Raw genomic sequence first — 26,094 nt, forward strand, 5'->3', positions numbered from 1 at the left:
AATGTAACTGTTCCAAAACCTAATGGCATATCGATCCCATTAATATCAGCACTCTGTTGGGACCACTGTCTTCCATCTTTGTTTCTCTGAAGGATAGTCTAGTAGTTGGTCTTATAACAGAGATGTGTTATTTATCAAGCAATCGTTGCTATTGAGGTAGGTCTTGTTGCCTCGCTGTTTTGTTATCCTTCCTTCTTCAAGCTACCTTCTTTACTCCTTAAATCTGTAGAGAGGAAAAATATTGTTCATATGGCAATAGCATTATCTGCAAAACTCATTTTGAACAAGTTCATCTGTTCAGTCATACAACTGCCCACTTTCCAAGTGCTGTTATGCCTCTTTACTTTTTAAGGATGAGTCAGTTTGTAGCTTGAATTGAGTTGGAAGATTGGAACCATGGCCAATTATCGACCTGGTGAATGGAAGTTTCCACCAAAACCCCAGGTAAAAAATAAATTTCTTGAAATACTTTAAATAGTTTTTGTGTGTATAGGCACATGGGCAGAGCCAACAGGAAGCAGAGCAGGGAATAAAAGAGCATTGTGATATTACCCAAAATGAAAGAGCAATTTTGATTACACAAGTAGTTTGGAATGAGTTTTTTTTCTTTTCATTCTTAGTGAAAACAATTATACGTTAAAAGTAAATATAGTTCATTTTGTTTTTCCTACATTTTGTTTTGAAGTACTGCAAAAGAAGGCTGGTTAATGATTGCCATGGGTAAATGAGTGACTAGGGCAGAACAGAAACGAAGCAGTAAGTTGAGATAATTTTTCCTGTTTGAAATGTTTGAAACAAATTTGATAATGTAAGTATGTAAAAATAGCTGGTTTTTTCTGCTTGAATAGATTGAACACAGCTGCACTTAGCAGCAACTTGTGTTCTTTAATGGTGCTTCCTCCCCTGCCCCCACTCCACCATTTATTTCTGACTTTCCTTCTTCCTTAGAAAGAGAGAAGCATTGAATGCTTAGTAATAACTGCATGGCTTTTTAATTTACTGTTTTGCTTTCAGGAAATGTAGCATTCTTTATATGACATGCCACATAATGCTTAGAAATATGAAGTGGACCAAAAAATAACTGATTAAGTGCTGGATTAGTTAGGGGCAGGCTAGAGAAAAGAAAAAGTTTATAATTGAAATATTCTCAGTTTGCTGTTTGACTAATTAACATCCTCAAAATACAGCTTTTTGTTTTCCTTTGTTATTTACTGAATTAGAAAGGTGCACTTTGCATCTAAATTGATAAGGAAGCAGAAATTTTAGTATTGTTGAAAACTATATTCACCAGACAAACAAAGGTACAATGTAATTTTTAAATTATCACGATTTATATTGGTTGAATAGCAAGCTTGCTGAACTTTGCTAACATAGATTTCAAAAGTTGTAAAATTACATAGAATTTTATATGCCAATTAATTTTATCTTGGAGTGTTTATTTGTCAGCTTGTAAGTCCTGTCCTTCATTCACGAGCTCAAATGGTTTATGAATCCCTCATCCTATTTCTCTTCTTGATAACCTGTGAGATGGCTTGTGCTGAGAATGAGTAACTAGCCCAAAGTTGCCTGGTAAAACTTCCATGGCTGATAGTAAGTTAGTATTTGGTGCTCTCTGTTCCTGGTCCAACACTTTAACCTCTATACCACAATGGCTCTTTTGATGTACTCCCTGAGCTACTATATATAATTTCTGCAAATACTTGGCTAGTAGATTAAGGAGCCCTCTGAAGAGAGACCTGAGTTGCAGAAGCTGATTAGTGAAGATCCCTTCAACCTGAGCTCAACTATATAGACATTGTTTCTTGGACATAATATAGAGATGGTTTGTCATTGACTTCTTATTTTGGCTTTCCCATCTAAGAAATGGCAGTATTTTCATTCTCTTGGAGGGCATTGTGGTTTGTGTGGGGGCTCAATCTGAATTTATATAGATTCTTACCAGTAGTTGTAGATCTGATTAAACATTACCTTGCCTTGCTTTGTTGTCTTCTTCCTTCCTTCCCTTTTTCAATCTACTTTTTATTGTTGGTAATTCAATACATGCACAATTTTCTTCATGTGTATAAATCACATAATGAAATTAGATTGAGATTTAACTTTGTGAAGGACCTAAAAGGCATAATTACCATAAGGAGCAACAGTAAATACTAGATAGGTACACATCCAAAGAGAGCTTCTTATCTTCCATTAGTGCTGATTTGTAGAAGGCTGGATTTTTCACCCTTATAATGTTATCTTTTCTTAAAATGAAGTGAATCATGGGTTACATTAATTATAGTACCAGCGTGAAGATGTAATGGAGGCTTGGATTATAGGTTAGCACACTGTGATGAAAATATAATCTTTAGTAGACTTCCATTGCTGTGCTTATAGAGTGAAGCAAAGTGAGCTTATATTTTTCTGTTTCACTTCTTGCTTAATAGCTTGAAGGTTCCAGATAAAATAATTTCAGTGATCAGTCAGATACCACCCACATTTTCAGTAATCATAACCTATAAAAGTTTTAATCCGACGATTCTTGTACATTAAAGATAGAGGCTAGTAAGGTGAAAGTTTCTGATTCTGCTGCCAAAGTAAGTCGTGGACTGAATGTGGACCAGATCACAGAAACCTTCAAAACCACGAAATGAGTAGTGACACAGTTGTTGCCTCAGAAGGATGGGAAGAATACACAAGTTCAAACCTTGGAACTAAACTTGAAACTATAAAAAAAAGAATGGGTTTTTTTTTGTTATTTTAGTTTGAACATTTCTTGTATTGTAGGGCTTCCTAATTCTATGCAATAAATTCATCTAAACTTGTCTAGTCTGCAAAGTGAGAAAGTCTGATTGTTGTTGGTGACATGAAGAGCAGGTTGTCAGATCACTGCTCCCATTACTACAAGAGAATAGCCTGAGATTAAGCAACTATCAATAGATCCTCTTGCAAACCTGTTGTTCATGAATCAAGTCACCAATGCCTTATTGGTGCACTTGAGATGGACCAGTTAACTAGCAAATTCAGCAAGCACAATTCTTTTTCCTTTTTTCTTTTTCTATATTTTACATTTCTAGTTCCAGAATAGATTAATATTTTGTCATCTAAGATCATATTTCTTGTCCTATAAACTTCCCCAAATCTTCTGTCCCATCCCACCCCTGCCCATGTGAGATGCTTGGAGCTGGAGGGGACATTTCTTCTCTAACATCTCTAATCTATACTCAGAATCAATGAGACCATTTGTGCCAGCTCAAATAAATCAACTTCAGAAGTCCCGCATCTTCCCCATCCTCTTCTGTTGGGAACAAAAGAGAACTGCATCAAAAGAAACAACTATATATCCCACCTCTGATGGGAGAAATCTCATCTCTTCCTTGACAGCTAGCCAGCTGGACACTTTGGAAATTTAAAATGAAGCATCTTGTTTTCCATGTGTTACTGAGGTCTCTGGTTAAAGTGATATTCTTCTTTCTACCACACCATGCCTCTTACCCACAAACCAATTGGATTGATGTTGGCTCTCCTCTCTGTCCTCTCCCAGGCCACATGTGCAGAAGCACCAAATAGTAGTTTGAAAGAAGCGTTACTTAGGATTTAGCAGGCAAGGCATTCGTGCGCATATATGGGAGGAAATTTCCAAACCTTTGGGGAGCTTACCCACTGTTGAGTTCCAAAGAGCCAGAGTCCAAAGTGGGCAGTCATATCCCAGTCCAGAAATCCAAATAAGAGTCATCAGCTGGTCCAGGTTCCAAGGAGTAGGGTTTTGTTTTTTCTTTTCTTTATTAGGTTGTTATAAATCTTGATAAATTGTATTTCAACTCATTGAAGTTCATTCAGTATTAATTGAAGAGGGCTATGAGGAGATCCTATATCCAGATGCTCATGTTGCCTCCAGCTGCATGCAAGCAATTGCTAGGTTTGTTTGTTTGTTTGTTTTTATCAAATTTATTGGCTGACCATCTTACCAAAGGGTAATTCTGGACCATTCCCTTTGAGGTTGGTATTTAGGGCATCTTAAGTGGCTCCATCTATCTCAAATTCATCTCATCAGGGACCTTGGGACACATTTTCCTTAAACTTTTATTACTGAACTGTCATGTGTCTAGAGCCTGGATGATTTAGCAGTGCCTGGCCTGGCTCTAAGCTGGCCCATTTGATTCTGTATTGTAGCTTCCCCTGTGCTTCTGAGACAACTTGTCTATTTGTTTGATAGGTTTTCCAGAAACTTAGCTTGCCTAATCATCTGATTTCTGATAGAGGCTCACACGCTTTGCAGCACGCTGTTGGAAATCTCTATGTCATCTCTTGGATGTACAATGTCACCTATTCTGTGCCCATCATGCACAGTGGGATGGTAAACAGAGAGGACAAATGCTACTTGCATTGCTAGGTTAAATACCAATTGACCTAATAGTTTACTGAGGCTGAGTTCATTAAATAATTTACTTCATATCTTTAATCAGATCACTTCCTGAAACTGCTACTTAATGCTTCCCAGTTCCTTCCCATCCCAGAATCCTCCCATTTTCTCCAGAACTTCAGACCATTTAGCACTACTTCAAAGATCATGTAGATCATGGTAGGGCTCCTACTTAGGTTTTTAGGAACTGGCATATCTGGAAGGCCCTCCCATTGCTGTTGAAATCTACAAGTATCTTTCTACAGAACTTTTCCCCTGGACATACCTGGATGCCAAATGTACCAAACGTTTTCTTATATTTACACACACTGATGTGAACCTGTTTTATGTGTAGCTTCCGCCCACATTGAAGATATATCCTGTTTTCCTCTACCCTCCTAATGTTGGGATGTCATCTTTGCATCTTAAATACTTCTATTGTATCACTCCCTGTGTTGATGGAGGAAGAAAGAATTCAAAGTTATATAAATGGTTGACCCAGCGCAGAAGAGGCAAATATTTCATTCGTTTGGAAGATTACCCAGAACTCAGAAAGATCCTGGGAAGTAACAGGATGTACATGTCTCCTCCTACTTCAGCAGTTGCAACTGCAGTATCCTCACAACCTATGCCTCCTGACAAGCTACATGTTCTGACCTTGGCATCTGTTAACAATTCTGAGGGAATATGGATCTGATTGGGGAGCTGGAAGATGGCATTACATGACTGTGCTGCCAGGGGCAGTGGAGAAAGGATTAGAAAAGTCACAAGGGTATAATCCCCTTCAGATCCAGCCAAGAAAGAAAGGGAAATTTTCTTCCCTCATAATATCTGCACTTGGATGGAAGAAATGAACATTCTACACTCCTAAGCATGGAAGAGACAAGGAATGAGTAACACCCGGGGGTGGGGGGGGAGAGAATACAGTGAAAAAGGAAGGCAGAGACAACGTCTTTAAGCTTTTTGAGTCTGTTAGGAATGCAGAGTGGAAAGAGATTCTAATAGTTGTATCTGGTACAAATCCTTGATAGTTCTATCTCTAATTTAAAAAATAAGTTAAAGACTTTTGTATAATCTCTGAAGACAGAGAGATATATGGTCCCTTTGGAACAGGTCTGATAAATTGCTTATGTCTTCTCTGCTTTTAAAACATTAGTTGCTTTTGTGAGTAGTGATTCTGCAATATAATGTTGTAACTATGCAACTATTTTTATTTGGATGGATGGATGGATAGAAGCACAAAAGGCCATAATTGCATAGTGGTATATATTCTAGACACACAGGCAATCACAGTTACTTCTCTTTATATACTGTATATATACTGTGTGTTGGACTGGATGCTAAAAACACCTGCATATTCCTGCTATTTATGTACACAGTACTCCTCTTTTTCCACCACCTCTCCCAATTGTATTTTTATCTCTCTCAAGAAGTGAATACGTAGACTTCATCTGTAAATGAAAAGTAAAGCAATTAGCAAGTCAGATGTGTTATGATTATATGCAGATCATTTAAGTTGAACTTGACTCCTCACAGTTCAGGAATCATCTTCCATAACTAGCTACTGGGATGTTTTTCAAGTTTTCAATCTTGCCTACAGTCATGTATTCCCTGATAATCTTCCATCTAAATATACAGTAATCTCAATCCTCTTCATTTTCAATCCCGGAAAGGGTAGCCAAGTACTACCATCTGCTGAGATTCTTCTAATCTCCAGCCCCAGAGAGCCACTTTTTAATTTAATATCAATTTCTTAACAGGTGCTATGCTCTGGGCACCGTTGATGTCAATCCCTTTTGCAGCTGCAGACAGCATTTATATCATTCAGCTCCAGGACAATTTCAGCTCATAATGAATAGAAAATGTTTTCATATTAGCATTCCCACCACAGGTTGATAGAAATAAGGGTTAGGCTGGACAATTTGCTAAGCTTTCGGTCTTTCAAAAATTGTAAAAGTTTACTTTTCCTAGAAAGTTTTACAAGTGAAGGTTATGTGGTTGCTCTCCTAATTTGCTTGATCCCTTGACATTTATACAAAACCTCCTGAAAAACCTAAATCATTGTTCTTTTATCATGTTTAAAATACAGTAGTTTTTATAATTACATTGTCCATTCCATTGAACTGTACTGTTAACATAGAGCAGTCAGATGTATCAATATGACATGATTGGAAAAATGACCACAAATTTGTGAATTAATATTTTTTCCAGTACTGGAGGAATGTACTAGAGATTCAGCTTAGAGCTCTGACAAATTATTAAATTTTGGAAGATGCAACTTTATAATGTTTTGCGACATGGTACAGATAAAATTAACATTTTTTTAAGTGGCAATATAAAATAACCTCTCAGTTCAAAGTAATTATCTAAGAACATTTCACTTTGTTATCTTAGTTTATGATAGGTAGGTTTTTCAGGTATAATTTATTAAATATTGAAAACATGAATAAAAAATAAGCAAGACAAAAAGAGACAAAAAGCAACATAAAAGTGCAAAAAAAGAAGAGAAAGTATGTAATTTTGAAGCATGACCTTTACATCTTTAAACATTAAGAATTTTTTTTTGCCACAGCTGTATTTATAGAAGTGATGACCTGAAATCAAAAAAGAACCAGGATGGAACAGATCAGATCATAAGTCAGAGAGCCTTTGAATTTTTCACATTGCCAACATAAAAAATTGGCAACCATCCTTTTAAAAATGTACTTTTGGAAGTCTTGAAGTCATGGAACAAGATTTTCTGATGAATTAACTTTATCCTTCAGTTATTAGTTCATTCTAATTCTATCTGTATCCAACCTCTAGGAATATCAATAATATCAAAATATTTCTGGCAACATCACAATAGCTGTTTTGAATTCAGAACAGAGCATTTTAAATTCAAAGTGGAGTATTTTGAGATTTTCAAATTTAAAATATGTTGTACACCAATATTTCCTTTTTTCCTCTCTATAATACCACAAATATGTACACCTAATTACATTTATTTGTTCTTAGACTCTGAAAATCCTTAAAGAAGGATTATGTTAGGCTGGCTTCCTTTTGCCTAGAGCAAAAAATTGTCCCTTTTATTGACCAAGTTAAGACCCAGTGCTAAAAACCTGGTTATTGAAGTAGGTGAGAAAAAACTGAGATATATAAATAAAACTTCATAGAAAAGTATTTTCAACATGTTGCAGCCATTGTGTGTATGTATTTGTTTTGTTTTTGTTTTACGAATGAAGACAAGTATACGTGTCCCAGGATAATGTTTCAGGATCCAATCCGGGTTGGTCACAGGTTTAGTCTTCCAAACTTTCGGACCTGTGCTGGAGCCCATCGACAGGGAACTTCTTTCTAGCAGAGTTGTGCTTTGGGCTATTCTCTGTGGTATTTATATGATGTTTGATGGTGTGTGGCTTTTTAGTTGTTGATTGGGGTGTTGATGTCCAGCTATTAAGTCGTTCGTATTGTTTTTGTTTTGTTTGTTTTCTCCTTTTTCAGGTTATGTATTTGTTTCATGTTATTCTAGTTGGGAGAAGGATTTTTAGGTGTAGTATTGTCTTTTTAGTCAGGACTAAATTCCAGCAAGTTGATAATCAGCCCCAAAATCCCAAGTCTTCATTATTTTCAGTTTTGATGGTTGATTCATTCATACCATATTTGCATTATTCAAAATCATATCTATGCAATGTTTGTTTTTGTTATTTGAGGTATCAGAAGACTTAGCCATTTATATGTAATTAAAATTGAAAGAAAGAAATGGAGAAAGCACAGAAATGCTTTTTGGGCTGCTTTGTAATAATTTTTAGCTCTTTATAAGTTTCATGTTAGAATGGATCTGTTTCACTCTCCAGCCTAACCCAGTATTAAAAAAAACAATTAAATTACCCATCTTTCTTCCAAGGCTTTAAATACATATGAAAAGCACAGAATTATTGCTAGGGATGAAACCATTTTATTCGATGTTTAAAGAGAATGGAAGTGACATATTTCTGGCAATTAATAGCATGTAGCCTAATGCAGATGCATTTGCATTGCCTGGCATATTCTAGGTCTGTGACTTCAGTGTTTATATGCTGTATTATATGTGTATGTGTAATAATAATAATAATAATAATAATAATAATAATAATAATAATAATAATAATAATAATACAAGTTGCAAGGGACCTTGGAGGTCATCTAGTCCAACCCCCTGCTCAGGCAGGAAACCCTATACCAGTGGTGGCGAACCTATGGCACGGGTGCCAGAGGCGGCACTCAGAGCCCTCTCTGTGGGCACGTGCGCCGTCACCCCAGTCCTAGGCCTTCAGCTGGGTTTTATAAAACCTTTTCGCTTTAGGCCTCCCCCGCCGTGTAAAAAAAAAAAAAAAGGTTCAATCAGTCAATTTCAACTTTTCACGGGAAAAAAAAGATCTTGCAAAGTTGGAATTGATTGATTGAACTTTTTAGTCCCACCCAGTCTGCCGTTACCACGGCAGCCACGCCCACCCAATGGGCCACGCCCACCTGGCACCCGACTATACATAAGTGGGTTTTGGGTTGCAGTTTGGGCACTCGGTCTCTAAATGGTTCATCATCACTGCCCTATACCATTTCAGACAAATGGTTTTCCAATCTCTTCTTAAAAACTTCCAGTGTTGGAGCATTCACAACTTCTGGAGGCAGGTTCTTCTACTGATTAATTGTTCTAATTGTCAGGAAATTTCTCCCTAGTTCTAGTTAGCTTATATGTAGGCTAATCAATAATAAATAGAAGTTAAATCCACTATATATCCATATACGTTTAGTTGACTACACCTCCATAGCTTACCAAAGCTCTTAAATTGAGCAATTTATTTCATTTCAGCGCTTTCATGCTTATGGGTGGCATGTAGGTAACATATAATGCTCATTATTGCAATGAGCTAATGGTTTAAAAAATAGAACTATATTATACAGTCCTGTTACTTTTCATTGACTTAAGGCCCCAGTACAGTTTTTGAGAAATCAAGCACAAGCAAAAATGGCATAATTGTAGTTAGTAACGTAATTGGATTGATTTCTAAAGATTCAAGTCAGATGTTGCTGGCTTATTTAGAGTATTGAACATTCATATTTATATTATGTAACATTTTGGAGTAGTGGATCTATGAAGCAGTGAAACTGAAAAGCTTTGTGTGCTTATGGTTAATCCTTTCATTTGAACTTTTGCTAGAGCTCTACCTAAAACTATTAGAGCAAGAGAGCTGGATATGTGACATGTGGAAAGAAGCCACATTCAAGCATTCCAAAGCGTTGCTTCTATGTTTCCTTGTTCCATACTGCTTACACGTAAACGAAATCAAACAACATACTGTGCTTACATTTCTGTTGGTGTTTTTAATTGTTGTTGTAGGAACAAATCACAGAAATGATCCAGAAAGTTTAATCCTTTTGTGATGGAGTTGAAAGTCTGGGTAGATGGAGTCCAGCGGGTTGTATGCGGCGTTTCAGATCAGACAACGTGTCAGGAAGTTGTCATAGCACTGGCACGGGCCATTGGTAAGTAATTTTTATATTCATGATGCCTAGAAGGACTTATGCAGTCCAGTCCTGAGCATGTTTACTTAGAAACATCTATCACTGAGGGGATTTACTTCCAAGGTAAGTGTACATAGAATTGCAGATTAATCTCCTGTCCAAAATTCTTTTTTAAAAACTGATTAGCAAAATAGTGCTGTATTCATGTGATATCCAAGAGGAAATTGTTTATGTAAACAATTGGCAGTTTCACAAATACAACAACTTGAATGATCAGAGGTTTTTTCACAATGTCTGTCAACATTTCTTTCTTCTAAAGTAGCGGCTCCCAACTTTTTCTATACCCCGCACCTCTAGAGTGCTTCTGATACATTCTCGCACCCCTTACAAAAATTCAAAATAACAGCAACGAATTATGCATATTCACTATAATTTTGAAAACCCAAGTTTTCGCACCCACTGGAATATCATCTCACAACCCCAGGGGGTGAGAGCATCCCCAGTTGGGAACCGCTGTTCTAAAGCAACATTTTTCAACTTTGGCAAATTTAAGACACGAATTCCTGCTCCCACAATTATAATGGTGGAATTCTGGGAGTTGAAGTCCACACATCTTAATGTTGCCAAAGTTGAAAAACACTGTTCAAAATTATTATTGCCGAGCTTTGCAAAATTATTTTAAATATTCTTTTCTGCTGGTATAGTAATTGTTCATCTGCTCCATCTTTAACAGATTTTACTAATAAAGGTTTGTTTTCACAAACTAAGAATATCCTTTTATGCTGTGAAATCTTTTTTCTCCTCCCTTACATTGCACCTTCCTTACATTGCTGCACTTGTGTGACCATATGGGAAAAGTAGTGAACTTGGCAGCAGGAAAAAAAATCAAAGGGGAAAACATTATGTTGGCTTACAAGATAGTCTCTAGATTGGAATTCTGCTTTGCATTGTACGGGGTGATCATGCCAGGTCTAGGGTAAAACTGGACTTTGGTTGTGTTCATAACATGCTGGCCAAAATATGCCAGAACTGACTAGTACTGTTCATAATATAAGCATGGAACACTGCCCGTGGTATGGCTATAACAAAAGCTGGTCACCTATCTTACTAAAAAGCATTATATCAAAACCAAGAAAACTGGTCAGTATGCAATGACTGATATAGAGATGATTACAACTTGGAATGTGAAAGAAATTTAAGATAAAAAAACCTGAATCCACAAATTTTTTTTTTTTAAAAAATGAAATTAAAAAAGGATGGAATAGATCTGCATAACAGTATTCTGATCTTTTGGAATGGAATTGATGAATAAATGCATGTAAGTAAGAATGTAAATTTAATTATGAACGAAAGGGCAAAATTCAGTATCAAAGTACAATATATATGACTTATCTAGATTGGTTTGGGTAAATATACAGGTAGGAATTCATGGGATGGTAATAGTTTTTATGTTACGTTACAAATTAAAGTTGGGGAATGCAACATTTTGAATGAATGCCGTTGAGGTAGGGTGGGGTGGATTTTTTTTTGTTAAATGGCATGAATGGAAGCTTGGAAATGAGAGAAGAGTACAAGGGGGGGGGGGAAAGTGACCAAGAATGAATGGGAATGATTATGAATAACTGTTTGAAAGAAGGGCTGTTTGTTTTAAACACATGATTTAAACATATGTCCTTTCATGTATTCATACGGTAAAGGAAAAAATCTTGAAGTAAGATGGAATTGGTTGATTATAATGAAATGTTGAGAGAAGGTGATGAGAGGCTGTTGAATTTGGGACAGACTGCTATTCATACAGTCAGAAGAAGATAGGGGGAGGGGAATGGGCATAAAAGGAAAGGAAACTTGAGTGCAAATACTGTTATAGAATGACTACAGAAAGGGGGAAAAAAGGACTCTATTAAGGAAAGTATAGATTAAATGTTGAGTGGAAGTACAGGTGAACTTCTTGTTTGCCGACAGTTCCAACTTACGATAGCACTGAGCAAATAGTAGTTATGACCGGAATCTTGTACTTATGGACAGCACAGCATCCCCACAGTCACATCATCGTGATTTGCAACATTCCCTGCTAGCTTCTCAGAAGCAAAGTCAATGGGGAAGCTGGCAGGAAGTTGAAAGTTGGAGTCATTTGAGGTCCTCGCTTAATGACTTATGTGACCCTTGTTTAATGATGTCAGCTGCCACAACTGCTGTCACTAAGCAGCATCATTAGATGATTTTTCAACTTACAACCATGTCACTTAACAGTGAAGTTTCTAGTCCCAATTAACTTTGTTAAACCAGGACTACCTGTAATAAAGAGGCACGTAGAAGCTGCTTGGAGAGAGTGAAGAGAATCAAATTACAGAATCCAGTATAAAAAGTTAATTCCAAGAAGGAGTATGGAAAAGACAGAGTGGAATGAAGTAAAAAAAAAACCTGTGGATGATAAAAAATCTACATAAGAGAACAGTTGCTGCTATAAATTAGCATGAGAGAAAGATACTGGATTATAGGTATGTAGAGGAAAGTGAAGAGATAGGAAAGAGCATATAGTCAGCAAAGAAAGGGTAAGATTACATAGAGAACTCCATGAAAAAATAATGAAAAAGATGAAAATGTTGAAAATTTGTAAAGTTGCAGTGTGGATGGTGTAAGTGGAGAAATGTTAAAATATGAATGTGATATGCTTGTAGAGTGGCTGTGCGATTTGATTAATATTTTGAAACCTATATTTGCCTTAACGATTGCTAGAATGCTTTTATTGTCCCCCTGTACAAAGAGAAGGTAGGAAGAAAAAATGCAAAAATTACAGAAGGATTAGTGTGTTAAGCATGCTTGGGAAAGTGCTTGGCAGAATTCTGACCAAAAGAATATATGAAATTGACAATGAGCAAAATTTGAGAAGGGCTGTATGGCTATATCCCATGCAATAACAGATTTTGCTCTTTGGCAGGTCATCAAGAAAAGCATGAGTGTGAGAGAGGAAGTTTATTGCAAGTTTGTTGATATAATGAAAGCGTACAATAAAATGAATGTTTTGCATGAATATGGAATCAAAGGTTGATTGTTTGGTACATTAAGAGCCGTGTATGATGAAAACAAAGCACACATAAAAAATAAATGGAAAACTCCCTGAATGGTTCAACTCTGAGCAGGGTAAGACAAGTGGGTATAATGTCCCTTGGTTGTTTAATGCAGAGCTTCCCAACCTTTTGGGCACCAAGGACCGGTTCTGTGGAGAGAGGTTTTTCTGTGGACCGGAGGGGCCGTGGTTACATGTACTGTCTGCATCCCGCGGATGGGGCTTTGCTTGTTTGCATGGCCCAGTTTCTGGCATGCCGTGGCCTGGTGCCGGTCCACGGACCGGGGGTTGGGGCCCCCTGGTTTAATGCATTTTTGCATCATTGTTTAAGGAATGCTTGTCTGCCCAGAGTCGCTGGATACGATATGGGTGACAAATTTATAAATAAATGCTTGTGCAACGTTAGAAGTGTGATCAGGGATGTGAATGAGCATGTATTCTTGTATGCCATAGAGTTGACTGAGAATCCAACTAATTTGCAGCAAATATTAGAAAATTATATGATGGAACAAGGAGCATATATCTGAAAATTAGTGTAACAAAGACCAAGTTAATTATTTTTCACAATTGGAGTGAACAATTGGAAGTGATACATGAATGATGAAAAATAGAGCAAGTATCCAAATTTGTTACTTGGCAGGATGTTTATTAAATATGGAAAAAAATAAGACTTGAAAGTATGATAGAAACATTTTGGATAATATGTGGTATGTTTGCTAAATGAGCAAAAATGTTTCAGATGAGAGCATGCCCATTTTGTTATAGTGACCGTGTAGAGCACAGGTGAAAGTAATGCACTTAGTGTGACATTTTTCCAAAGTGCTTTTGTAATACTAATATATGAGCTATCAACATAGATGAAGGTCTCTGTGAAAGTCATGCTTAATTTGAAGAAATGCTGCTGCATGAATGCATAAGCCATTTCTCAAATTCTCACTTCCCAAATCACAACTGTTTTTAAAACTGGTACCTCCAGTTAAAAAAACCCACTAAATCTTAGTTCTGTGTGGAGGTATCTTATTAGGTATATAGACTCAAATAACAAAGAAAAATAGAAGACCATTGGCAATTCTTCTTATTACTTAACTATTTACAGGCCTGTCCATGCTTCTTCTGGAATCAGTTGCCCCATTCTCCATGCCCCATTCTTCAAAGTTTTTTGCCTTCAGGGGGTAATGGGTGTGGGCTGGCAAGGAAAATTACTGTGGAATGTGAGCCTGATACAGCTGGATAAGAGAAAGGAAATTTACTGGTGTTTTTGTAGCAAAGGAATCTTTTCCTCATAATCTCTCTTGTTTTCTCAGGTCAAACAGGTCGCTATGTTCTCATCCAAAGGCTACGTGAGAAGGAGAGACAGCTTCTCCCACATGAATGTCCTGTAGAGTCTCTATCCAAATGTGGCCAGTATGCCCAGGATGTGCAATTTATATTGCAACGTACTGGTCCCAGCCTCATAGAGAGGCCCTCTTCAGACAGTGCCCCCCAGATGCCTGAGAGGACGTTTGTCAGGGCTAGCTTGCCTATTAAACCTAGACCACTCAGTACAGAAGTACCTAGAACCAGGCCACCCAAAAAATCTTTAACCTTCAACTTGGGTCCTGTGAGTTCAAGTGATGCCTGTGCTAAAAACAAACTGAGGCAGCCCAAAAAGGATCCGATGTGTGTTAGAGATGGAGCCAGAGGGGGGTTACTTTCCAAAGAGGAGCTATTCAAGACCGTCTTACACCAACAGGAGCATCTCTGCACGCTGGAGATGCAAGGTGATGCCTTGGAAATGGACATCAGGCATTGGGAATGCAGCCAGGGCTCTTATCAGGAGGATGAGATTTTGCAGCTGGAGCAGCTGATCCACCAAAATGAGAGCCAGCTGAGTGAGGAAGAATTTTGGCAGAATGAGCTACAGTCAGAAAAAGAGCACGAAAGGGAGCGGCGTGAGAAAGTGCACAGCCTGAGGGCCACAATGGAGGAGTATACAAAAAAAATCCATGAGCTTATGGTAAAAACAGAGACCTTGGAAAGAGAAATCCAGTGGGAAATCGCTGAGAGAGCCAAGAGGACCAAGGAAACTTCAACCGTGAATCGTACTGAGCTAGAGGAGATGGCAGCTAAAATAAAAAGAGACCTGGAAGCCAAGTCCAAGCAAAGTGCGCAGCTTGAAAGCAGTCTGGATACGGTTGGGAGGGCCTTGGAGGAAGTAGAGCACAGTCTGCAGGTTTGTGCTTAGAGCTAATGATCCTTTTCTTAGCAAGCCATGCATGAGTCCAAAGGATTGTCCTTCACCATGTGCGTTCATGACATGCTTCTCTGATTTTGCTTGCTTCTAATGACTGTTCGATGGCAGATATTCCACACTGCATCTCTGCTACATCTGTTTTCTCCATGACGGTGCTTAGAAGCAGAATTAGATGCCTATGTATATCTCTTTGGGAACCACCTTCAAATTATGTTCAAGTATGAGATAATGTGATCCAAACAAAATCATTGCAAATCAACATAATAACCAAACTGCATTTTTAATTTAAGCTGGATATTAATTTCCTCTCCCTCCACCTTATGCATATAGTCTATGGCTTCATGAAGCTATCCTATGATTAAAAGTTGCGTGACTGTTAAAGCAATTCTGGCTACTTTCATGCCCTGTGAGATTTGAGAAGAGGGGGATGGCTAGTTTTCATTAATTGCATGTGGTAAGCTAATTTTGCATTCCCTTGTTCAAATGTGGAGACACTACAGTGCCCAGTATTTCCAACCAGCACATTCATTGTCTATACTGGCTAGAAATTCTGTAAATTACATAAACCTCTTCTCCTCACAGGTCTTTGTCTTGAAAGATCAACTTGCTTTTCATTTTATGGTATAATGGGACATATAAGAATATAATACCTGAAGTATGGAAGGCCGGCCAGGCATAAACTAACTCCTGTAAATAAATTTATTTTCAGCAAATATAAAGATTAAAGCTTTGAATTCATTCTACATTTACCATACCCCATAATTTGGCTTCTTTGATATAGGTCTTGTTTGCAGTTCTGTGATCAAAGAAAAAGCCTGAGAATTTCTATTCTTACTGAAAGGAAAAAGTAACTAAATATATTGTACTAGGTCATTGGGGAATTCAGGATAATTCTTTATTCCTAGAATAAATATTTTTTTTTCCTTCTTGCACCATACAATTTATGTCCATTCCTCTAAATATGCTATCTTGTTGGCGTTTTTTTGATTGGAGGCTGACTAAATGAGGACTCCATAAGAATGCACACACGATGTCTAGCTATTGTCTGCTTCCTCACTTCTTCCAAGATTCATCCACTATGGCATCTGTATTAACTTATTATGTCTCCTATCTAAAGTAAAGTAGTAAAGATCTTCACTACTTATAGTGGATGAGAAAAACAAAAAGGAGACTTTCAAAACTGAAATTCTCTGCAGTCCTGCATCATATTTCATTCTCTGCACAGCTATAATAAGTCTGTAATTTATTTAATATTATTTACATAAAATCTTATGTTCTGGGTGCTTAGTTCCACTGGATGCAGAGTTATAAAGCAAAAATATTTGTGTCCAAATATTTTCTTAATTTGTTGCCTATTCCTACTGGAATGTTGCTGGTTATCAGATTTCTAGATTCTTTCTCTCTCTTTTTTTTTAAACATAGGGACTATTTAGAAATAGTGTCCGTCTGTAAAATAGTGCACTGATACGCCCTCCTCCTAGCATTTCTCCTCCTTTATGGTAGAATAACTATTATTGTCCACTGAATTCTCCATCTGTGATAAAATAGCTATACCAGTAGGTTCTCTTTTTTCCATTTTGTAAATAGAGATACTTTTACAGCAGCTGATCTTAATCAAACCCCTGGAATGAGGAAAGCACCCAAAGACTGACCAGTGTGAGGTAATGTGAGCTGGGCAAGATTATCTTTGGCTGCCTTTGCCAACGTGTGTTTGACTGGAAGAGAGCTGATCTTGAGATTATGTGCTTTTTGATATCTTACATATTATAATAAATTGCCTTGAAGTATTGGATGGATTTCTACTTCTACCCAGCACCCTCCATAAACACCATCACCAATAAATACCAGACAATGGGCTGCCAGTTTAATATGACTCCATAACAAAGGAGGCAATTTTCTCCTCCACTTTTGAAAGATCAGATAGGTGTGTCTTGATACCATTTACCACTTGCCTTGAAAATTCTGATAGGTGTCAACTACATATTTAAGGAACAAAGAGAAAAGAGTTAAACTGGGTGGAGCTTAGATGAAATTAAAAACCTTTTATTCTCTGCAATTTGAGGTGATTATTATTTCAAATAAAGACAAGATTTGGAATTTACTCTGCCTGTTCCTCCTCTGTCTTTCAGGCCCAGAACCAAGAGCTGGAGGAATTGAATAAGGAACTCAGGCAATGTAATTTACAACAATTCATCCTGCAGACAGGAGCCATGGTGACTACTCCACAGACCATATCAGAGGCAGAATCGCAGCTGGATCAAATTAGCCAAGAGTTGCCAACTCACCACAGAAATGGAGGTCAGAATATAACTCAATCGGCAGGAAAGAGGAAGGAGAATTGTTTTAAGGCTTCCCCAGTCTGGTACCCCTTCAGAGGTGCTTTATAGATTATACAGGTAGTGGCCATGTCGCTAGGCATTATGAGAAGCATTAGCCAACATATTTAGAAGGCACTAGGATGTGAGAAAAAAGAGTATTATCATTAGTATTTCCATCAAACCATTTTTGATAGCTGTAAATAGAATCCATAGAAATGATAGTTAAATAGTGGAGTGAGAGTGACTTCTGTTCAAACCTCAGTTGAAAGAATCTTTCAGAGAAGCAAATAGCAAAAACAAACCCTTTTCTGTATAAAAATACAGGATATACCAGTTTAGCATATACATTTCATTAAACATTCAAATTGGCTGCTATTTTGTTCTAAATACTTCCTTACTTGTTCAATGCATGATCATTGAAAATTCCTAAGTACAGCAACATTTTCTTTGCAGATTTTTTTAATCAATAAAACATATTGTGATTGTTCTATGGGCTTGGTTTTTGGTACACCTGTATGTATGGAGCATGTGAAAGAACAATTAATTGACCATCTTCTTAAATTCTGGATAGATGTGGAGGCTCAGTTCTATTGAGTATTTAGTGCATTATTGACTGGACTAAAACTGCAGAAGAATGAAACAGGATAGAGCACAGTGGAGGTTCTGAGTTAAACATAACTATTCAAGAAGGAGAGATTCAACCCTAGTTATCTTACATCCAACCTAGTCCATTTTCAGATGTCTTTTGCTTTTGGGGGAATAGGCATGATAGGCATTCACAACTATTTATACAGATTTTAATTTTTCTATGCAGCAGTCATTAGCAGGCAGACATAAGTGGAAGATTGTAGTCTTGGTAGTGGTATTTGAAATATGTATTCATTCTTCTACACTTTTTTATTTTTCAGATTGGTCTCAGCAGGTGTCAGAACTTGACTAGTGCTATTTATGTGGGCTTGGAACTTAAGCAGGGCTAAATGTACTTAGTTCTTAAATAGGAGACCATCAGGAATTCCCGGGCTGCAGTTTAGACTAGGAACATCTGAAAAATCTATACTTTGCCTTCCAAGAAAACTGCAGAGATCTGTGGTTGACTTGAATTTATAGTAAATATTATGGAGATTTGGTCTGTGTTAACTTCCCATCTTTGCTTTAGAAGAAACAATGAAGAATATTACGATAATGACCCTGATGTGTAGCCTTCAAAAATCTGTTTAAATAAACAATTGCTATAGAAACAATATGCCTTTTTGGTAAAGTGTAGCATTTGACTAGCTATCACTTAACCTGAGTTAAGTTTCCCAAAAAATTGATATTGCCTGTCTGAGCTCAAAGCTGTTGTGAAACCTGCTGATCCCTGACACTATCTTGGCATGACCCATCATGTGCAAACGATATTGTGAATTTTATTTGCCTTCTAATTATTAGGCTTCAAATTCAGGCTCAGAAGTAAATTACAAGTAGTCCTCGTCTTCTTGACCACAACTGAGCCCAAAATTTCTGTTGTTTTATTCAACAAAATTTGTTGTTGTTTTTTTTAAATTTTATTCAAATACAAATAATACAAACATAATACATATAAGTCTAAATAAAAAACAGTACTAAAAATACAAATATTATAGTGCACCCAGCCCCCTATATTTCTTCTCGTATAACAACTAACAATATACAATATATTTCTATTGTGCCCTTATCCCCTCCAAAACAGCATATATTCTTGAGTAGGTTTATTCCCTTTGTCTTCCCCAAGACGGTTTTTATAAAATCCTCCCATATTTCATTATAATAATTTAATTTAATCATCCCTTTTTAAAATTTAATTTCTGTTGCTAATTGATCATTTATTGCCATGTTCCATATTTCCTTATACCACTCATTTCTTTGAATATCCCAATTCTGTCTCCAATATTTAACCATCATTAATCTAGCTGCCATTATCAAATTTACAATTTCTGTTGTTAAAGAAGGCGGCTGTTAAGTGAGCTTTTCCTCATTTTATGACCTTTTTTTGCCACAGGTATTAAGTGAATCACTGCAGTTCTTAAGTGAATCATATGGTTGCTAAGTGAATCTGGCTTCCCCCCATTGACATTGCTTGTCGGAAGCCTGCTGGGAAAGTTACCAATGGTGATCGTTTGACCCGGGACAGTGCAACAGTCAGAAAAGCATGTCAGTTGCCAAGTGCCCAAATTTTGATCACATGACCCATGTGGATGCTGCATCATCATAAGTGTGTGTGAAAATGGTCATAAGTTACTTTTTTCAGTGTCATTGTAGCTGCAAATGGTCACTAAACAAATGGTTGTAAGTCGAAGACTACCTGTATAGGTTTCCAGATGCTTTTCATTCAGCTCTTGACAAGACTTTTCAATACAATTCAGCTAATTTACAAACCTAATTGTAGATAAGAATGAATCCTCGGACGTGATTGCCCAGCATAGCAAAGCAAATCAGAGTCCCTCCAAAGCCTCCTGGCCTTCCAAATTTACCGATACTTTGATGGTCTTGGGTGGAAGCAGCTGAGATAAGCTGAAATATATTAAATATTTTGATTGGTGGGATCCAGGGAAAGAGCCCTTTCTACTGTTACCTTTGCCCTTTGGAACATTTGCCCCCAGAGAGGATTCTGGTCTCCACTCTTCTGGCCTTCTGAAAGAGGGTTAAGACCTGGCTCTACTGATCCGGCTTGGGGTGTGTGTGTGTGTGTCTGTGTGTCTAAGAATAATAGGCAATCCTGGGGAAGTTGGTGGCTTGAGGCTGCTCCCTCGGCCTCTCTTAACTTTTTAACTTAATTTTGTTCTTCATTTTGTTTTAGCTCTGTTTTTATTTCTGCTTTTTATAATTACAGTATGTTTTTTTATTACAGGTAGTCCTCGACTTACGACACGATTGAGCCCAAACTTTCTGTGGTTAAGTGAGAATTTGTTAAGTGATGTTTGCCCCTTTTTATGACCTCTCTTGCCACAGTTGTTAAGTGAATGACTTCACTTGCTAAGTTAGTAACACAGTTGTAAAGTGTCTCTCACTTCCCCATTGACCTTCCTGTTAAGGTCACAAAAGGTGATCACATGACCTTGGAACACTGCAACTGTCATAAATGTGAGTCGGTTGCCAAGCGTCCAAATTTTGATCATGTGACTAGGGGGCTACTGCAGTGGTCGTAAGTGTGAAAAATGGTCATAAGTCACTTTTTTAGTGGCATTTATAACTTTGAATGCTCACTAAATGAACTGTTGTAAGTTGAGGACTATCTGTATAAACTACCCAGAGTCACTTAGATGTAATGGGCGATGTAGAAATGTGCTAAACAAATACATGTTTACATAACACAAGTTTCTAGCCTGGGAATTATTGGTTCCCACTTCAACTCTTTTGCCTTGAGCTCTCCTACCATTACAGTTGATCCAGCTCAAAGGTTTGGATCCTCCCTTTCTTTCTCAGAAGAGCGAAGGAAAACAAAATTGGCATTTTTAATATTCACTAATGCTGACTTACGAATAAATGAATGGATTTATGAGCTAGGTCACAACTCTGCCACCATTAGTCAACGCTGCACCCAGCCAATAAAAAAAGCACCATGGATAAAAATGGGTATCTCTGAATGTGGATTGTGAGTGGAAGTACAGAAAGACAGTAAAATAGTTGGTGTGTGTACATTGAAATGTGAGCCTTGAAAATCAAAGCTGTTCTGATCAAGGAAATGCACCTTTGGATCAAGGAAGCTATATTAAACTATCATTTTCCTTAGATTTGTCAGAACTCGGCAGAGACTCACCTCCCAGAACTACAGCCAAGCATTTCCTCGGCAATCCACGCAACCTGCAGAATCCCCTGGTGTCCAGCTTGAACCCCGAGGGTGTGTATGTTTGAAGGGGCCTAAGTTTCTTTTGTGCCTGGTCTTGTCAAGCAGGTCTCCAGATATAATGTTCTTACTTTGGTGGGGGTAGCTTCCAGCTACAAGAAATTACAAATGCATTAGCTCCTCCTATTTCCTCTTTAGAGCTTGAATGGCTTGTCTTTCCATGGTTATCAAAGCCAGCAAGCACACCTGGCAAATGGTGGGGGGGTGGGAAGTACAGGAGTAAGTAGAGTTTCAAAAATGGCTTCTGGTGTTTAAATTGACAGGCAGGGACTGAAGACTTGATACAGTCTATCTCACGGGCATGCCTGTGAGATTACTGGGAGAGTGGCAGATGTTTACTAATAACATTCTGCTTATTGTTATTCAAACTGCATCATGTTTGAAGCAATTGCTAGAGCAGTTGCCAGTTTAGTTTTGTTCGTTCAGTTGATTTGGGGGTGGGATTGTACGATCACTAGTTCAGGATATTTTACAACTTCACTAGCAAGGTCATTGCCCTACATGCACTTATTCTTCATCTGGATCTTTCTACCAAGTTCTCCTTCAATGTGTCAGATTTGGTTTATGTATTTGCACTTATAAAAATGGAGTCAAAAGACAGTTTGTGTATTTTTTGTTTTAAAGTATTGGCTATGTTTTGTTAGATGTATTATAGTCTTCCCTTCTTATTCCACTTCAGTAGGTTTTTTTGAGAAGTACGTTAATATCATGGATTAAGAACATGAGTACTGATTTTTTTTCAAAGTACACCAGAGTAGTACAGGTGATCCTCGACTTAACAGCCACAGCTGAGCCAAAATTTATGTTAAGTGAGACATTGTTAAGTGAATTTTGCTCCATTTTATGATCTTACTTGCTATAGTTGTTTAATCACTGCAGTTGTTAAGTTAGTAACATGGTTGCTAAGTGAATCTGGCTTCCCCATTGACTTCGCTTGTCAGAAAGTCACAAAAGGTGATCACATGACTCTGGTACACTGCAACCATCATAAATATGAGCCAGTTGTCAAGCATCCAACTTTCGATCACGTGACCATGGGGATGCAGCCATGGTTGTATAAAAAACAGTCATAAGTCAGTTTTTTTCAGTGTCATTGTAAATTTAAAGGGTCATTAAACCATTGTAAGTCAAGGACTACTGGTTTTTGAGGTGCCATGTTTTTTTAAGGTAATGAAAGAATAGAAAATGAAGGGATTTAATTCAGAGTCCTTAAAAACAGTTTAAACATCAGAGGAACTATATTCCACTGATTTTAAAAATGCTATTTGTACTTGGAAGGAAATTTACCTTAATTATAAACAGTCTGGTTCATAATGAATAATAGTTCCAATTGAAAAAGGTGACTTCTTCTCAGAAAAACCTCATACTCCATGACCTTGAGTTAGATAAACTCAGAGCATGGTTCAGGCTTAGGCTCAAACTCCAGATTTTAATCTTGGAAAGCCTAATTGGTTTTAATTGGTGAAATTGTCTCTGATGCTTTGAGAATATATTACTATAAACAGATACTGTACTGTTTATTTCTCCTGTGCAAGTCCCTTTCATTTAAATCTGCAATAATTATTCTGCTATCATATTCTTAATCCCAGCAGCCTTCATTAGAATGCTTTGAGTATATTCCTGAACCATGATCCTAGAAAGAAGAGGTTAAAAAAGCCAGATCCTCCGTATTTCTCTCTTTCTTTTCATTCTGCTTTGTTAAATCGAATTAGTTTCCTCAAACTGTTTTTCCTTTGCTGGAGGAGGTTGAATTTCGAGGTTACTTTTAAGTCCAGGAGTCCATAATAATGAAATCCCAATTTTGGCTCGCAGTAAATCGAAAGTATTATGTTTGCTAAAGAAGAGTTACATTCTGCCTATCAGATTATTTAAAATATGTAGCGCCTTCCAAGTCTGGACTTTATTTCTGAAGAAGCCATCGTAAAGACTATCACTATTTTTCATTAAATCTGCAGTTGCATGGAATAACATATTTAACTCCACACTTTATTGTCCTTTTGTTTCTCAAACGTTAAGCTTTAATAATGGGACCGCTTCATTTATTTTTATGTGTCTTGCAGTCGTATCAGCAAAGCAGAGCATCTGGAGGTAAAAAGGCCAGCCAAGGAAGACTGATAGTTTTGCGAATATAACAGATGCACAGATAAAAACTCTTATTACCTATGTATATTTGCCTTCTTAGATGGATGTAGATGGTTGTGCAGAATATTTTTACAGGCTTTTTTTTTTTAAGTAAAAAAGATCCTTGGAGGAAGCAGACTGCTTGTTTTTTGTTTTTGTTTTTTTAAATGTGCCTGTTATAATTTCAAATGAAAAAACTGGAACAGCTTTGTTGAAAATGTATATTCTATGACAATGCTTTGGACTGAATAGCAATTGCCCTGGAGGGTTATAAACTGTGCTGGAGAAGTGTTCAAAGCAGAGAACATCTCTTAGGTCCATTTAACTGCCCAACAAAGGAGGTGTGTATTACCAACCGGATTTCTTTACTGAACTCTATCAATGCACTGGAGCATTTCTTATTGTTTGTTGGATGATGATTTTTTTGTTGAATAATGATTATATTTTGTAAATTAAGAGGTTGGTTGTTGTTTTTTTAAACTTGATGAGAGAGAAATTATCTCATTCCTGATAAGAATATAAAAACCAGAAATACTGCTCTGGGACAGAGGTTTTTTGACCATCCACAGATGTCTTTTATGGTGTGGTTGATCCTGAGTCAGCCTTTTATAAAAAAAAAAATCCTTCAGCTCTAATAAAAGATGGGATCAAGGTGCTAGTCCTGTCTTGCCATTTGTGTCTCATGCCAAGTATTTTGTCATCCAGTGTTGTACAATGTAATTTTGCATATAAATTGCTCCAGCATAGAAATGTATATTCTCTACTCACACAATAATTCTGGACTATTCTAAAACCCAAGATGTAAAAATAAAATTTTCCAAGCGAACGAATTCTTGATACTTTCATACAGTGGAAAATGGATGTGTTCCAGTGGAAGCCAGCCATAAGAAGGACTGTCTTCTACTTTAGAGCAAGTGGTTCTTGGATTTGTCTGTGGGTCTTTCTTCTTTTCAGAGCAGCTTCTGGTGGCTTAATTGCATATTCTGAGTTGCACAAGAGAATGGCCAATGCAGAGGTGGTGCAGCAAACTGCAATACATTATGGTCTCCACAGGGGATAAGCAATTTGGAACTTTTCAGATATTTTGGACTATAAGTCTCATCAACTGCTACCATGACAAATAATAGGGAATGGATGGGAATTGCAGTCCATCCTGAAATGTGAAGCTTGTCTATCCCCGATCAGTCTTTTGGCAAAAGCCCGAATAGCATTTGAAAGGTGTTTCTTGTTAATAAGATACTTGCTTTGATTTAAGGATAGAGAACCAATATTGCTACTCTGTTCCTCCGACTAGCCGCAGCTCATTTGGTCTCATAGTAGACTTAATTCACTATGTATTGGAACCTGATTTGAGGATTTCGAGGACACGAGGAAGAAGAAATCTGAAAGCAGCAACAAAAGAAAGGAAAATATATCCTTCCCTTCTCATTCCCAGCAGCACCTTAGCTTTATAATAATACAATTTGTGCTACTGTTGAACATAGTGTAAGGAAAGGACAGAGGCCACGTGCATGTCTGGAGAAATCTTTGAGATGGCCACTGCCCAAAATTATATATGTTCTCCTCTAATTATTACTTTCTGGCTGCTTTCAATAGCTTCTTCCTTTGTTGGTTGTTTTTGACCATTCTCAGAATAGACTGAGAAGCTATATGAATACTGATGTGGATATGTTGAACTTTGATTAATCTGTTGAACAGCTAAAGTGATCTTTAGTGGAACACTAAATGAGCCACATTATTCTCCAGATATACCACCCAGTACCAGTACAACCTTTTTGAGGTAGTTGAGGTAGAAAAATATTTTTTTAAAAACCGTAGTAAAGATTGGGTCCCAGGACACAATATTTTTTCAGAAGTGCTCTTCCCAGGTAGGCTAAAAATCTGGACTTCAGTTTTGGACAGAGAATGAAATCATTCTCTTTTTTCTGAACTTGTGTACCATTTAAAAACCTAGCATTTCTAAAATACTTTCTATAAACTGTGTCCTTCAGTAAAAATGAGCCGATTTTTTTTCAAGTTAAAATATTTTCAAGTGTTTGTTTTTTTTAAAAGAAAAAACCTTCTGGACTTTCTTTTTCTTTTAAGTGCTTATATTTTTAAAGGCAAGTGGTGGTTACCACTTTTAAATGAAGCCTGGAACACGGATTAGAATGGGAAAAAATGACATTATTGCACTTAACTCAGTAATTAGCATTTTACTACCATCTTAACTTGCAAACTCAGTTTACTTCTAAATACTAAACAGCATTATGACAGCAGCATAGGGGAATTGCATTAATGGAACCAAATAAAAAACCCTGACATTTTATTGAGCCGTGCTCTGTGTAACCTAGTCATGTCTCACTTATCGTAGACCAGGGGTGTCAAACTCGCAATGTCACGTGACGTGTCGCAACGTATCACAACTTTTTTTCCATTGCTGGCAATGGGGTGGGTGGGGTTTTGGCATGACGCATCCGGCCCACGGGCCGACAGTTTGACACCCCTGCCGTAGACAAAGGTAACTCCATTTTTGAAATGAGCAGCAGAGACTCTTAATAACTGCAGATTACTGAACTATGAAAGTAATTCCTGATAACATTTCTTGCCAATCTCTCTATTTGGCCAGTACATTTGGGAGAGTTTGTATGC

General features: G+C 37.2%; 1 protein-coding gene across 1 annotated transcript in view; it reads left to right on the top strand.

Moving 5' to 3' along the window:
- Window positions 1-25,519, top strand: part of LOC107292763 (ras association domain-containing protein 8) — a 59,411-nt gene extending 33,892 nt beyond the window's left edge. Inside the window, exons 2-6 of the mRNA XM_015821881.1 lie at window positions 9,738-9,883; window positions 14,234-15,141; window positions 17,292-17,460; window positions 21,229-21,336; window positions 23,403-25,519. Of these exons, the coding sequence (XP_015677367.1) occupies window positions 9,781-9,883; window positions 14,234-15,141; window positions 17,292-17,460; window positions 21,229-21,336; window positions 23,403-23,434 (1,320 nt within the window). The 5' untranslated portion in view covers window positions 9,738-9,780 and the 3' untranslated portion in view covers window positions 23,435-25,519. The remainder of the gene's footprint in view (window positions 1-9,737; window positions 9,884-14,233; window positions 15,142-17,291; window positions 17,461-21,228; window positions 21,337-23,402) is intronic.
- The last annotated feature ends 575 nt before the right edge of the window (window positions 25,520-26,094 follow it).

Source organism: Protobothrops mucrosquamatus, unplaced genomic scaffold, assembly GCF_001527695.2.
Source record: "Protobothrops mucrosquamatus isolate PMUCROS unplaced genomic scaffold, P.Mucros_1.0 scaffold1417, whole genome shotgun sequence".
In the NCBI taxonomy this organism is placed as follows: Eukaryota; Metazoa; Chordata; class Lepidosauria; order Squamata; family Viperidae; genus Protobothrops; species Protobothrops mucrosquamatus.